We start from the raw sequence: 16459 nt of genomic DNA on the forward strand, positions 1-16459 counted from the left end.
AAACCACAATGATATACCACCTCACACCTGGTAGAATACCTATTAACAAAAAGACGAGATCTTTTCAATTCTGAGATTCTCTAATTTTTAAGCAGCCTATTTGGGATGTTAATTAAAAAGTTGAACTGAGATCTAACAAACATATTCATTTTTATCAGAATGTGATAAATGTAGGCATTATTTTCTATAGACTCCTAAGCAGTTGGTAGGAAATTTGAGACAACATCCACTGTGCCCTTTTTAAAATGCTTTTACTGGGAAAAGGTCAAGGTGGACTTCTTCTCTTTCAGGACTCTGATGACATAGTGGCTTGAACCTGCTATCACCCTACATTTTTCTGAATGGCATCCTCATGGGATGGTCTCCTGTGAATGAAACAACCAACTAAATATAAATAGAGCTCTTCTACCTCTAAGAATGCAAGTCCTCTTGTAGTTAAGACTAAGCAATGTTCCTATATAAACTGGCTTTAACTCTCCTCAAGTTAAAAAATAGGGGGAAGTTTAGTTATAGAAGCTTTTCCTACTCTGACAGTGGGTAAAATAGAACGGGCATGAGCTTCCGAATCAGATGGATATGGATTGGAATCCTGATTCAGCACTAGCATTTGTTTGCTTTTTTTTTTTTTTTTTAAGATTTTATTTATTCATTCATGAGAGACCGAGAGAGAGGCAGAGACACAGGCAGAGGGAGAAGCAGGCTTCATGCAAGGAGCCCGACGTGGGACTCGATCCTGGGACTCCAGGATCACGCCCTGGGGCCAAAGGCAGGCACTAAACCGCTGAGTCATCTGGGTTGCCCAGCCACTAGCATTTGTGACTTTGCATGAGTTACTTAAATTCTCTAAACCTCAATTTTACTATAGAAAGAAAAATAAAACTTAGCCTGTGTGGATGTAATGAAGACCAGAAATGATATACATAAAACAATTAGTACAGGGAGCAGCTTATAGTAAGCATCCATAAACTGCTCCTTCCTCTTCCACAGTTATGATGACTACCCTACCTTAAAATCATAACCACAAATGTCAAATGGGCAACAATTCAGTTTCCCTATCTCAAAAAAACCCCTTTTACACCTTCTCCTTTTTCCTCTGGCATTCTAATCTTTTTTATTACACTCCCTTATAAATGATAAAATAGAAGTACATAAAAAAAAATCCCTTATCCTGTACCACCAAATCTACCAGTTGATCCTCAAATATGTCAGCACTTTCTGCCTCTCTTCCAGGGATACGCTATCCCTGGCTCCCATCTACACTGAATTTCTCCACAGTGCTTTTGGTTCTATCTTTTTTTTTTTTTTTTTTTTAAGAGAGTGAGTGAGAGAGAATGTAAGTGGGGAGGGAAGGCAGGAAGGAGGGGCGGAGAGGGAATCTGAAAGGCTCTGTACCTACTCGGAGTTCAAACAGCCCACCACCCTGAGATCATGACCTGAGCTGAAATGAAGAGTTGGCTGCTTAACTAACTGAGCTATCCAGGTACCCATGGTTCAATCCTTTTTCATCTTCTCAAGAGCTTCATTCTTGCAACCTTTACTAACGTATCATCAATTTCTTTCTCTAGGATGGCCCTTTCCTATCAATAACAAACATGCTCCAGAACTGCACTGTGTAATATGGAAATCACCAGACACATATGGCTGTTTAAATACAGGAGAATTAAAATACATTAAAAGATCAGTTGTGCTAGCCTTACATCAGGTGCTCAACAGCCACATTTTGCTTGTGATTTTTATACTGGGCAGTGTAGACTATACAGTATTTCTGTTATTGGGGAAAGTTCTATGGGATAGCAGTACTCTAGAATCTCCTATTTTAAAAACAAACTGCCCCTGCTCTGATACTACATCCATACTCAGGCTGCCAACTCACTTATTTGCTTCCTTTAACAACACTTCTTAAAATTGTCTGTAGTTACTATTCATTTTCTCCTTAAGCTACTCAAATCATGCTCTCCTCTCCAAACTCCTCTGAAACTGGTCTCATCAAGGTCATTAGCTGAGTTCACGAAGTCAGTTGATAATTACTCTCCATTCCTACCTTGCTTGCTCTACAGAAAGTGGACTACTGCTTCCTTCCTCAGCTCTGAGAGACTCCGCTCTTCTGGTTTTCCAGCTCCCTTCCTAGCCACTCCTTTCCCTGCCTTTCCACCACCTGTGCTGTAAACCTGGAGCTGAAAGGAGAGCTAAAAAGAAGATAGCTTAATTCTCCGAAGGGAATCTCACATAATCCTCATATTTTAAAAATTATTCATTTATTGATGCTTCAAAATTCTTCCTAGTACTACTCTGTCTCTAAAACACCAGATTTGTATATCCCACTACTTCACCGACATTTTCCCTGGGAATATAGCAGGCATTTCAATTTTAACATATCCAGAATAGAACTCTTGATTTGGGGGGATTTTCCATTCTCAAACCTGCATCAACACAACCTTAACCCTAGCAAATGGTACCAGCATCTACCTAGTTGAGAGTCAACACTTTTTCTCCCCTCCATTAATATAATCCATCTCTAAAAATTTATCCCAGATGTGTCCTTACCTCCATATTCACTACTCCCTCTGTAGTCCTAACCACCATTTCTCCCCACTTAGATGACAAGAGCTTTATAACTGATTTTCTTTGCTTTCATTCTCTCTAGAATTTGTTCTCCAGTAGCAAGCAGAATAATCTTTTAAAAACATTAGTTTTATGACACTCTCCCTGCCTAAAAGCTTTCTAATACTTCCCACTGGATTAAAATTAAATCTAAACCTCCTAGTAAGACCACAACCTCTGTACGATCGGCCCCAACCATTCTTTCCAGCCACTCATCCCTTTATTGATAATCCTTTAGCCAAAAAAAAAAAAAAAAAATCCTTTAGCCACAGTGGCTTTTTCTTCTGTTCTTCACAACTCTAAATGAGTTCCAGCTGTAGAACTTCTGCATTAGCATAAAGTGTTCCTTTGCCTGAAATACTCTTCTCCAGGATTTTCATAAGGCTGGCTCCTTCTTGTCATCAAGGTTTCAGTTTTCTTTAATATGACTTCCTGAGTGAATCTAAGGTAATCATCCATGTCTACCATATGACTTTGTTTTATTTCAGTTACAGTAACTATCATGGATATTTTCTTATTTATCAATTTATTGCTTAGTGCCTGTTTTTCGCCACTAGATCGCAAACACTGACACAGACACACCGTCTGTCTTGCTTATCCTTCCTTACACCCTTAGTACCTTATTAGGATATCTGAGACAAAGTAGGAACTCAAAAAAATATGTTGAATAAATACTTATATCATCTGGAATTTGTATCTATATTTTAAAAGAACTGTTCAAATTCTAAGTGAGGACAATTTCTACCACATTTTCTTTAGTAAAGCTCAATATTTTCCAATGATTTTATTCTGGTTTAAATGGCACTCATGGTTAGTATTCAATCTTGGAAGAAATACTAAATTATACACATATGCTACCCATATTTGTAAAAGTTAAAAACCCTAACAGCTTGGAAACAACATAAAATCTAATGGTTTGGAAGCTCTGAAACTTACCCTCTGATAGCACTGAGGCAGAGTATTTTCCAACAATGGAGGAGTTCTCTGCATTAATATTCCAACAGATTCTCTTAAAAGAGGAATAACACTAAAGAAAAGAAAGAAAAAATTTATTAAAGCTACATTCTGACAATCCTATTCTGCAAGAAAGTAATAATGTAACTCTCTATATTAGAATATAACAAGATTTATCAGAACAGTATGAGGAAAAAGCAGATAGTCTTTCTAAATTTTTCATGTGATCACTAAGTTTTTTCTTAAATAAAAGAGCCAGATAAAATGCATCAATGTATAAAACACGAAACCATATTACTGAATAGTATTGGAGCATCTAAAAATCTAAACATAGCAGTTACTCAACTGCTATCTAAAATATGGCTTCAATTGGCCAGAATCTTCCACAGTAGTCCATAAGGCATATCATGGCTGACTGGTCCTTAATGTTTATCAAATATTTACATGTATGTTACTGAAGAGCATGTAAAGGAATACACACACACAAAATTAATATGGTACATTAGTCCATTCATCTAATATTTTTACAACTCAATTATATATCAGTCATTTTTTAATTAAAAAAAAATTTTTTTAAAGATTTTGTTTATTCATTCATGAGAGACACACACAGAGAAAAAGAGGCCAGACACAGGCAGAGGGAGAAGCAGGCTCCCCCTTAGGAGGCCAATGTGGGACTTGATTTTGGATCCTAGGATCTTACCCTGAGCTGAAGGCAGACACTCAGCTGCTGAGCCACCCAGGTATCCCTTATTTTTCTTTAATTTTTAAAAATTTATATCAGTCTTCTTTCATTATTTAAAAAATACATGGGCAGCCTGGGTGGCTCAGCAGTTTAGCGCCACCTTCAGCCCAGGGCCTGATCCTGGAGACTGGGGATCTAGTCCCAAGTCTTGCTCCCTGCATGGAGCCTGCTTCTCCCTCTGTCTGTGTCCCTGCCCCCCCCCCCCCCGCCCCCCGTGTCTGTCATGAATAAATAAAATATTTTAAAAAAATAAAAATAAAAAAATAAAAAATACAGAAGCCTGGATATAACCACAGATCTAAGTGTATCAACACCTTTAGTGATAGGGCCCAAATGTCTGTGTGTATTGATGCAGCTAGTCTTCCAGCAGTATGTGGAAATTACTGCTTTAAGCTATTTGGATAAATGTACAGAAACAATTAACAGTATAATGATGAGAGTGACTCTAATGCAATAGTTCTCTTAGTATCTAGACATCAAATTCACCTTACTCTTACTTGTTTTTATTTCTGACATATTAGATCAGAATCTTTCAGAGAAGGTCAAGGCATCTGGTTTTAAAAAGCTCTCCACATGATTCCAGTGAGTCAGGGTGGCAAGGCACTGCTCTACCCAGACTGAGAGAAAGGTCAGACATAGCTTCCTTAACTTAATAGCTTAAGCTAGTGTTCTCTTTTACACTTGGAGAATCTCAAAATTTCCAAAGTAAAACCCCTCCTAGTTACAGCTGTAGGAGATGGAGATAAACGGAACATATATACATTTCAAGAAAGGCAGAAGTTAAAATGTACCACACAAATTAGTGATATTTCTTTTTTAAGAAAGTGTTATTTAAGTAACCACTACACCTAACATGGGGCTCGAACTCAGGACCCCTAGATCAAAGTCATATATTCCTGTGACTGAGCCAGCCAGGTGCTCCCAAACTTAGTGATATTTCTGACAGGTGGAAAGGAAAAGAAGACATTAAAAGAACGAAGACAATGAGAACAGAGACAGTGCTTGTCTTGTTCACAATTATATTCCCAAGGAAGCCAAGTAAAGTTCTGGTCAGAAAGTGGGCCCACAATAAATACCTGTTGGTTAAATCAATGATAGGTATATAAATATTAGATGCTTGAGAAATCTAGACTGAAGATAGGCAATGGCTACAGGGAAGCAATTACAAGTCCACTCCCACACTTTCTGTGCACAGTGATAAGTACTCGGATAATGAGTAAGACAGGAACAGAAACAAATAGGAAAATCAAACAGATACTGAGAGAAATAACTGGTGTCTAACTGGATATAGTGAAGAAATAGTGAAACAGGCAAGGATGCCTGAGTGGTTCAGCGGTTGAGCATCTACCTTTGGCTGAGGGTGTGATCCCAGTCTGGGGATCGAGTCGCACATGGGGCTCCCTGTAAAGAGCCTGCTTCTCCCTCTATCTCTCTCCCTCTCTCTCTGTCTGTCTCTCATCAACAAATAAATAAATAAAATCTTAAAAAAAAAAAATAGTGAAACAATATCAAGAGACAAAATCCGAAAGACAGGAAGTGTGGAGGGAATGGCAGTAGTGAAGATGAAAAACTCAATGCAGATAGGAGGTTAAGTCACATTCAAAATGAAAACATTCTTTAGTCAGATTAAGAGCTAAGAATCATCAGATGCCACCCTTCAATCCTCCTTCTCCCTTAAAACTCCCATGCTCTAACTTACCAAATTCTCATGATGTAACATCCTAAATACTTCCCGACTCCATTCCCTCCCCTTCATTCTACTACACGTCTACAATAATCTCATCTTCACTTGGGTTATTATAATAGCCTCCCAAGTGGGCCATTTTTGCCTCTAGTCTTATTTCAAGTCCACTGTGATCGGCAGCTTCGAAGATGGATCCCAATGGCCCATGCCTCCCTAGTACTCATGTTCATGTGTAATCCCCTACTCTTGAGTGTGGACTGGACCTTGCACTTGCTGCTAATGAAAAAAGTACAGCGGAAGTGACAAGATGACACTTCTAAAATCAGATTAAAAGACTCTGCCTTCCATCTTGTTTGCTCTAGTTTTCACTCTTGGCTGTCATGCTCTCAACTATTCTACAGAGAGGCCCAAGTGACAAGGCACTGCAGGATGCCTCTGGAGAGGAATGGAGAGCCTCAGTCCAATAGCACAAAAGGAACTCAATACTTTCAACAACCACTTCAGTGAGCTTAGAAGTGGATTCTCTCCCAGATGAACCTTGGAATGACTGTAGCCCTGGCTGCCACCTTATGAATGACCCTGAGCCAGAGAGCCTTATTGGCTATGAGCAGGTTCCTGAGCCAAGATAAACTATAAGATAACACCTGTTATTTTGGCTACTAGGTTTTTGTATAATTTGTTATGTATCTTTAGGTAATGACTACAACCATTCTTTATAAAACTATTAGACTATCTAAAATCAGTATCTGATCCTATCCCTTCCCCATTAAAAAAATCCCAGAAAAGCTCCTCAATACCTTGGGGATTAAATGTAAGCTCTTTAAAATGGTATATTTTTAGATCTGCCTCGCCTAGCTAGCTGCCCTTCCTATCAATTCTCACTTCACATTTTAAGCCCCCCCCCTTTTTTTAAAGATTAAAAAAAGATTATTTGAGAGAGAGACAGCAAGCAAGAGCACAAGCAGTGGGTAGGTTCAGAGGAAGAAGGAAAAGCAGACTCTCCACTGACCGGGGAGCCTGATGTGGGGCTCAATCCCAGAATCCTGGGATCATGACCTGAGCTGAAGGCAGACACTTTACCAATGAAGCTACCCAGGAGTCCCATATTTTAAGCCCTCTAAACAAACACATTTGCACTTTACTTTTGCCTGTTCCTTCTTTTTATGCTTTGTTCATGCTGTCAGCTCTGCCTAGAATGTTCCTAAACTGCCCTACTCTGGCTTCTATTCTTTTTTTAAAGTCTCAAGTGTCACCCCTTCTAGGATATATTTCCGGATCCCAAACTGTTCTCCAAACTTTATGAAATGTCCTCTCTGTGCCCCTAAAAAAAAAAATTCTGATGCCTATGGTAATGTTAGAGGGAAAAAAAAATGAGGAAATGGATAGAAACTGGAAGCGGGATTAAGGATTTGACATAAAAGAATATCAGTTATTCCTTCATCTGACCTGAAGAGCTGCATTTGTTCCTATCTATTGGTATTATACAGGTAAGGATGCCCTGGGTTTATAAAAAAGACAAAGAAAAACATGATGGTAGTTTCACAAGGTACAATTCAACCATTATGACATTTTTCTTTCCTCTCTCCATCATTTCTCAGGAAAAAGGAAGGATCAGTCATGGAATGTTTTTATATCTAACTTACAATTTTTATGTTTTCCTACTTTCCTTACTGTATTTTTTTTAAATTTTTATTTATTTATGATAGTTACAGAGAGAGAGAGAGAGAGAGGCAGAGACATAGGCAGAGGGAGAAGCAGGCTCCATGCACCGGGAGCCTGACATGGGATTCGATCCCGGGTCTCCAGGATCGCGCCCCGGGCCAAAGGCAGGCGCCAAACCGCTGCGCCACCCAGGGATCCCCTCTTACTGTACTTTTTAGAAAATGAAGCACCAAAATGGTCCTCCTAGAATAAGAAAAAAGTTTGAGAAAATAGAGGGGTTTTTATGACTGTCTAGGAGGCATATAGAAAAATTAAACTATTTTGATAATTTCCTCTTCAATCTTTATCCCAAGGAACTGCTAATGATGCCTGAAGATATCTGAGGTGGAAAATGCATTCAAATAGAAAACATGATACTTGGGGTCTAATTCTGCCATTAAATAACTGGACAAATTGCACAGCCTTCTAGAGCGTCAGTTTTCTCATCTGTAAAACAAGGAAGTGAATTAAATAGGCAATTTCTTCCATCTTCATTTTTCATTTGATAAGAAAAAAATGGTCAAACTACAAGGAATACTAGTGCACGAATATATGTGGAAATGAAAGAAAAGGTTACTTTTATATATCAAAAAAGGGTATCATAACTTTTGTAATACCTAATATTTTAGAATACCTAGGTACAGTGTAATTTTTCTAACTTTTGTGTGAGCTAAAACACAATAAAGAGATGACTGAGTCCAAGTTTTAATAATCCTTGAAGAGATCAACCTTCAAACCTTAAGGACATTCTCCTAATAGTCTCTTAAGTCATCCAGAACCATCTATAAATTTATTCAAACCTTTTTTTTCCCTAAGATTTTATTTATTCATTCATGAGAGACACAGAGAGAAAGAGAGAGGCAGAGACACAGGCAGAGGGAGAAGCAGGCTCCATGCAGGGAGCCTGACGTGGGACTTGATCCCAGGTCTCCAGGATCGGGTCCTGGGCTGAAGGCGGCACTAAACCGCTGGGCCACCAAGGCTGCCCCTTTTCTTCTTTTTTTTTAAAGAGTAGGATTTTAATAAAATGTTTACATTCAACAGCAGCAAGCATTTCATGAAAGCACACTGATGTGTCACACTAATTCTGTCTAATTTTGTCTTCTGAAATTATGTAAGCATTTCAGCTATAACGATACTGTGGTCATGAAACTGTGGTGGAAGGAGAAAGGTGCTTGCTAAGTCTCATGGTGATACGTAATTTAGAACCAAGGTCAATTTCTATAACAATTTCAAAGATCATAAAAATGTAAAAGAAACCTGCAGAAACTTTATTTTTGCCTTTTAAAATTGTGTTTAGCTCAGGAGTTTGTGTCCATATTTTTCTGATTAACTATCGTAATGGGAAATCATAAAACAGATTTTAGCATGGATCTATCTATCTACCCATAATGAAAGGATATGGGGAAAAAGACAAGCTTAGCAAATTCCTGACTGAGCTAACACTTAGAGCTGCATCCAAACCCAAAAAGTAAGCATTTGGAAACAATTAGAGGTTCACTTCTGGTTGACTAACTCAATTCTAATGTTAACAATGAAACACCATTTTCCTAGCATATATAAAAGACATGAATCATTAGGTATATGAGTTTACCAGTAAAACAGGGTAATGGTTTTATTCTTCAAAAGCTGAAGGTAAATCAAATTTATAATCATACAGTCATAAACATAAACTTAATGTAGGCTTAAATGCTAACAGATTAGATAAGCAGTAGTTATTACTTTTTATTGCCAGTAACTTTGCAAATGAAACTATATTCAAATTTCACTTTAGAAGTAGTTTTTACTGAAAGTCTCACCATTTCAACAGTAAATTATCTAGCAGTAATTATGAACAAGCCAAACAAAAGAAAAGGGCATACATATGAAAACTTTTGAAGAACACACTAGTGATAATTGTAATGCTTAGCAATAAAAAATTTCAGAGAGCTGAAACTACTACTTAGATCTGAGAATAAACATCTCTTATAATAATTAAAACATGATTACATTTTAAATTGGCTTATGGGCTCAGTCCTTCTCCATATTATTAGGGGTTCTTGCAATCTATGAACCTAGAAAAAGATAGTTGTACTTCTTAAAGAACCCATAAATTCAGAGGTCTGATATATGTCATATACTTGAAAATGTTCAGTGGAAAAAAGCCAAAGAAAAGTGACCCAAAGTTGAAATATACGTTTAGACACAGTAGTCCAATGGCAAGCTATAAATATGCAGTCATATTTGCACAAATACAATTATTTCATAGCGATGAACAATTACCTATATTAACCCAGAATTTCAAGAATTATAATGCAGGGGCAACTGGGTGGCTCAGTCAGTTAAGGTCCTGACTCTTGATTTCAGCTCAGGTCATGATCTCAGAGTTATGAGACCAAGCCCAGCGTGGGGCTAATATAGAAGAGAACTCCAAACCACAGGGATTGTGGTTTACCTTATAGTTATACTGAGTTTCAAAACCTATGGTTTAAATCAATGCACATTTACAGAGTACCTACTTTTGCCAATAATGGTGATAATCAGATACCATAAAAATACCCCCAGAACTCAGAGCCAAAGTCATGAAAAGGTCCTCCTTTTCCTTAAACTTCTGGAACTTCGGTATAACACATAATGCGTCTGGACTTTGGACCAAAAGCACTAGTAAATAATGTCAAATTAGTAAATAATTAGCAATGCCTTTGTTTAGGCAACACTTAATAGTTTTTAAAGTGCTTTATAAATTTTTTATTTGATCTTCACACCAGCCTTAAGGAACCTTAATGAAAACATCCCATTCTGAAATGACAGAATGTCAGATATAGGCAAGATTTTGAGATACTTAGGCCAACTCTCTCATTTGATGGAAGAGAAAACCATCTCTGAGAGATTAAGACAACTTGCTCTTTGTTACACACTGGTAAGAGGCAGAGCTGGATGTGCCAATTCCAACGCTAAAGATCTCTGCACTACGCTACAGTGTCTCATCATGATTAAGTCTTCTAGAGTCAGAGATCATGTCATGGTTCTTGTTATTCCCAGTGCCCAGCACAGGACTTGGACTTTAATAAGTACTTGGCACATGTCTGCTGAATGTATGATCTATTTTAAAATTTCAAACACAGTGGAAGATTTTAAGAATATAGAACAGCCTTTGTTTGATAGGACTTTCAACCCTTCAAAGTAACAGCTAAATAACAAAACAATAAAGGTTCCCTCAATTTAGTCACTCCCCAAAAGAATTCCTAACAGATAGAAGCAATAGTATCTTATCCTCTGTTCAAGTACAAGTGAGAAAGAATTGCTTAGGAAGAAGCAATCATCATTCCCAATACTTGATTTGCGATTTATGTTATAAAGGCTCTTTTCTTCATTCTCATGAATAAGAAACTAAAACCACACCAGCAATGTAAGAATGAATTGATTAAATGATCTATGATGCAGCCATAATGAACAAAGGTGCAGATAAAAAAATGAATGCAAATTTACACTGATGTCTTGTCAAGAGGTAAGAACTGGGAAGAGACAATGGAACCAATGAAGTAAGAGGGCAAAAAGAGCCACAAAATACATAGTTTTGAGAAGACTGTGCAGGAATAAATTCACATTATTTGTGAATTAAATATGGTAACACTTGTATTAAAAAGATAATGAGAACTGGAAGATCCTCCTCACTATTTCTACAACCCATTTGAATGCAGTTGCAGAATGGACAAAAGCAGCAGATGAAGTCCTTTAAGGAAATTTGTATTTTGAAAACAGTACAGAGGTGAAGACACGGGATCTTGCTTAGAAAAACCAGATAAGATGGCAAGAAATATTTATCACAACTATCAAAATCAAATTAATTATCATTCAGATAGCTTCAATGATCACAAGTTTTAACTCAGAACAAAAAGACATTGAGGTCAGTAAGAAAAATCCAAAAGGAATGGAACCAAAGTGCTGATTAATCTCTAGGTTCAACAAGGTTATGAGGAATCTGGGCTAAACTGTATCTGTCTAATGTGAGTTAAAGAAGGATCTACGTGTAACTGATTCAATCTACATGGTATTCAAACCATAATATTTCCTCACCGTATAGTAATGGAGCTTTGCTTCTAGAGTGTGGTCCTCTGAAGAAATCCAGCATCCATGAAGGATACCAGAGACAAGTAGCAAAGGGGCGTCGTTAATATGCAGCAACTTCCCTGCCCTCTTAAATGAAGGAGGCAGTCCCCAACTATTTGTATTTTTTTATTCTTTCCCTCTTTTCTCTCTTTTTTCCCCACTTGATAATGAAGGAATGAAGGTCAGTTAACTGGGAGGAAAAAAAAAGGGTATGTTAACCATCATAACAGAGAGACCATTTAAGTGAATGGTGGTACCTGCTTTCCAAAAGCATTCCTTTTGGGAAGAAAGGTAGGCAAGCAATTAACACACAATGCTTCCCAATTTTTTTTTTAAACCAATTTGTTCTAGACTTTATATATCTTAACCTATTTATTCCATACATGACAAATTATGAGGTAGGTACTACTATTAACCCCACTCTGAAGTTGAAAAATTGAGGCACAGAGAGGCTTAGGCGCCTTGCCCAAGGTCACACAGCTAAATGGTGAAACCAGGATTTGAACCTAGGCACTTGCTTTTAGCAAATGCTCTTAACCACTGCACAATATTTCTTCCAATGAAGTCACCAACATGGCTTTGCTAGTACTCACAGAGCACCTTTGCCTATACGAGAGGTTTGACTTTATAGGAAAAGCTGATCTTCAAAGTGTACAGGAAGCCTGGACCCCAAAAAGAAATTTAAAAGCCCAGGAAAAGAGGAGTAGTAATAACGATATAAATGTTTTCCACCAGCTGAGAGCTGATTGGTACTGTCAAAACTTGAACAGAAGCAAATCCCTGACACCTAGTTACCATGAAGGGCCCATCCTCAATGATAACTTCCAAATTCATGTTTGTGAAAAGTAAACCAAACATGAGAAATACAAAGCTAAGGCAAAAGGACCCTCATTAAATTGTTTTACCCAAATCAAACTTTTAAAAAAGCACTGTGAGAAGAGACTTTTTATTGAGTATCTCAAGGTAGGTTTCTAAGTGCTACATTACGTTGGATACTGACTACATGAAAATACTTAGTTGCTGAGATAGGGGTAGAAATCATGTTTTTCTAAGGATTAATTAAACAAGAACAGAGTAACTTAAGTGCAGGCTATAGCTAATGGAAGAGAGTTAGAAATTAATTACACACAAATTAGCAATGAACATTAAAACTGAAAAACCAAGAGGGACTATTCTTTTTTTTCTTTTGGCGGCAAGTGAAAAAAAAGGAAAAAAAGTGTATGAATAAGTGTATCAGAGTTGAAACAACTTAATATGGTTTTTACCTTTAAAAACTTATAATAACAAAACAATAAAAATTGTATTTTAAAAAAATTTTAATATTAATTCCAATCAATTAACATAGTGTTATAGTAGTTTCAGGTGCACAATATAGTGTTTCAACAATTCTACATATTACTCAGAGCTTATTGTGATTAGTGTACTCTTAATCCCCTTTATCTCACTTACCCCTCCCCCACCCTAGTTTTATTTTTTTTAAAGGCTAAAAATGTCAATGATTCCAAAGCCAAAAGTATATTTAAAAAAAATATTCATAGTCTCACTTCTAATCCTTTCCCTCTGCCTAGAGGTAAACATATTATATTTGCTTTTGGTTTACCCTTCTAGAGTTTCTTTTGGAAATTTGTAAGAAAACATGCATGTTATATGTGTATCTCCTCTTCTGCTTATATTAAAGGTAGCAGAGCTACTTTTACACGTCTTAAGCTATACACCTGTATAGCATGCACGTGCTGCATTATCAAAGTGTTGCTTTTTTTTTTTTAAAGTGGGCTCCATGCTGGGCCCAACACAGGACTTGAACTCATAACCCCAACATCAAGACCTGAGCTAAGAGTCGGATATTCAACTGACTCAGCCACCCAGGCACTCCCTCAAAGTGTTTTTTTTAGTAATATATCTTGAAAATCACATATTACTATATAGAGGTCTTCCCTATTCTTTTATTATTATGATAAAACACCTAAGTTTACCATCTTAAACATTTTTTAGTAATGGTAGCGTTAATGTTGTGCAAAAGATCTCTACAACTTTTTCATGTTGTAACAGTGAACTTCTATACCCATTAATCACTGTCTCTGGCCCTTCCCAACCACCTTTCTACATTGATTCTATAATTCTGACTACATTACATATTTCATCTGAATGGGCTCATATAGTACTTGCCCCTTTTGGATTGGCTTATTTTGCTTAGCATAATGTCAAGATTCACCTATGTTTAGCATGTAGCAGCATTTCCTTTTCCTTTTTTATTTTTTAAAGCCCAACGCAGACGCCTAACCACTGAGCCACCCAGGTGCCCCCATTTCCTTCTTTTTAAAGACTGCTTCATATTCCACTGTTATGTATATATATTTCCTTTATCCATTCATCTGTTGGACGTCTGGGTTACTTCTACCTCTTATCTCTTGAAAGTAATGCTGCAATGAACTTGGGAATGTGAATCTCTCTTTGATTTCCTGCTCTGAGTTCTTTTAGACGTATACCCAAAAGTGGGATTACTGGTAAGTCTACTCTTAGCTTTCTGAAGAACATTCATATTTTCCATAATGGCTGTACCATTCCACTCCTACCAACACTGCACAAAAGTTCCAAATTCCCCATAACCTCATGAATACATATTATCTATTCTTTTGATAAAAGCTGTCTTGATGGATGAGGTGATATCTCATAATTTAATTTCCCTAATGATTAGTGCTGTTTGAGTATCTCTTCATATGCTTACTGGCTAGTTGTACACATTCTTTGGAGAAATGTCTATTCAAATATTTTGCGTATTTTTTAACTGGATTATTTGTTGTTATTTGCTTAAGTTGTAGATTTTCCTAATATATTCTGCATATTAATTCTCATCAGTTATATAATTTACAATTATTTGCTCCCATTCCGTAGGCTGCCTTTTTACTCTGTTGATTGTTTCTTATGACACAGCAATAGCTTTTAAGTTCGATGAAGTCCCATTTGTCTATTTTTTATTTTGTTGCCTGTCCTTCAGGGTCATAGCCAAGAAAGCACTGCCAAACCCAACGTCCTGAAGCTTTCCCCTTATGTTTTCATCTAGGAGTTCAACAGTTTTAGATCATGTATTTAGGTCTTTAATCCATTTTGAGTTAATTTTTGCAAGTGGTGTAAGGTAAGGGCCCAGCTTTATTCTTTGCCTGTGGATATCCAGTTTTCCTAAAACCATTTCTTGAAGAGAACTGCCTGCCTTTTTCCCCACTGTGCCTTGGCAAAATAAATTTGTCAAAAATAATTTGGCTATATATGGAAAGGTTTATTCCTGGGCTATTTGCTACATTGGTCTATATACCTATCTTTATGCCAGAACCACACCATCTTAATTACTGTTGGTTTGTAGTATGTTTTGAAATCAGGGAGTGTGAGGCCTTCTTTCTCAAGATTGTATTGGTATTCATCATCCTTTGAAATTCCATACAGATCTTAAGATTTTTTTTTTTTAAAGCAAAAGCCATCCATGGGATTTTGAGAGATTGCATTAAACCTGTAGATCACTTTGGGTAGTATACACATTTAAATAGTAAATTCTGATCCATAAGCAAGAGGATTCTTTCCCTTTACTCATATCTTCTTTGGTTTCCTTTAGCAATGTTTTGTAGTTTCCAGTGTACAAGTCTTTCACTTCCTTGATGAAGTTTATTCCTAAGTATTTTATTCTTTTCGATGCTACAGTAAATGGGACTATTTTCTAAATTTCATTTTTAGATCAGTCATTGTTAGTATATAGAAACACAACTGAGTTTTGAGTGTAGATTTTGGATTCTGCAACTTCACTAAATTCTTTTATTAGTCCTAACAGCTTTTTAATGGAGTCTTTAGGATTTCCTACGTATAAGAACAAGTCATGTGTGAACAGGAAATTTTAATTCTGCTTTTTTCAGTTTATATGCCTTTTTTTTTCTTGTCTGATTGCTCTAAAATTTTCAGTACTATAGTGAACAGTAGTTCAGTAGTTACAGTGAACAGTCTTTCTGAAATTGGACGTGCCCACATTGTACTTGATCTTAGAGGAAAAGTTTTCAGTCTTTCCCTACTGAGTATGATGTTAACTGGGTTTTTTATACATCAATTGATTTTCATATGTTGAATTATCTTTACATTCCAAGTGTAAAACCCACCTGGTCATGATGCAAGATCCTTTTAACGTGCTGTTGAATTAATTTTGCCTATTATTTTGTTTAGGACCCTTTTGCCAATATTCATGAGAAATAATTGGTCTAGTTTTCTTTTTCTTTCTTTCTCTCTTTTTTTTGGGGTGGGGGGCGTCTAGTTTTCTTTTCCTGTCATGTTTTTGTCTGGTTTCAGTACTTGGGCCATTCTGGCCTCACAGACTGAGTTTGAGAGTCTCCTCTCCTCTTTAATTCCTTGGAAGAGTCTGAAAAAAGAATTGGTGTTAATTCTTCTCTAAATACTCAGAATTCACCAGTAAATTCATCCAGTTCTGTGTTTTGTTGTTGTTGAAAGTTTTTGATTAGTGCTTCAATTCTTTAATTATTGGTTCCTCACTAGTTGTAGGTTCAGATTTTTTTTTCTTCATGATTCAGTCTTGGTAGGTTGGATGTTTCTGGAAATACATCCATTTCCAATTTGCTGGCATATAATTGTTCATTATAGTTCCTTATATATATATTTTTATTTCTGTGATATCAGTTGTAGAGTCTCTTCTT

At 36.7% G+C, this 16459-nt stretch overlaps 1 protein-coding gene across 1 annotated transcript in view; it reads right to left on the minus strand.

Annotated features, from left to right (window-relative positions):
• Positions 1-16459, minus strand: part of SLC30A7 (solute carrier family 30 member 7) — an 85242-nt gene that overhangs the window by 12313 nt on the left and 56470 nt on the right. Inside the window, exon 9 of the mRNA XM_041748345.1 lies at positions 3538-3628. Coding sequence (XP_041604279.1) covers positions 3538-3628 — 91 coding nt within the window. The remainder of the gene's footprint in view (positions 1-3537; positions 3629-16459) is intronic.

The sequence above is a fragment of the Vulpes lagopus genome, chromosome 3 (assembly GCF_018345385.1).
Source record: "Vulpes lagopus strain Blue_001 chromosome 3, ASM1834538v1, whole genome shotgun sequence".
NCBI classification, from domain to species: Eukaryota; Metazoa; Chordata; class Mammalia; order Carnivora; family Canidae; genus Vulpes; species Vulpes lagopus.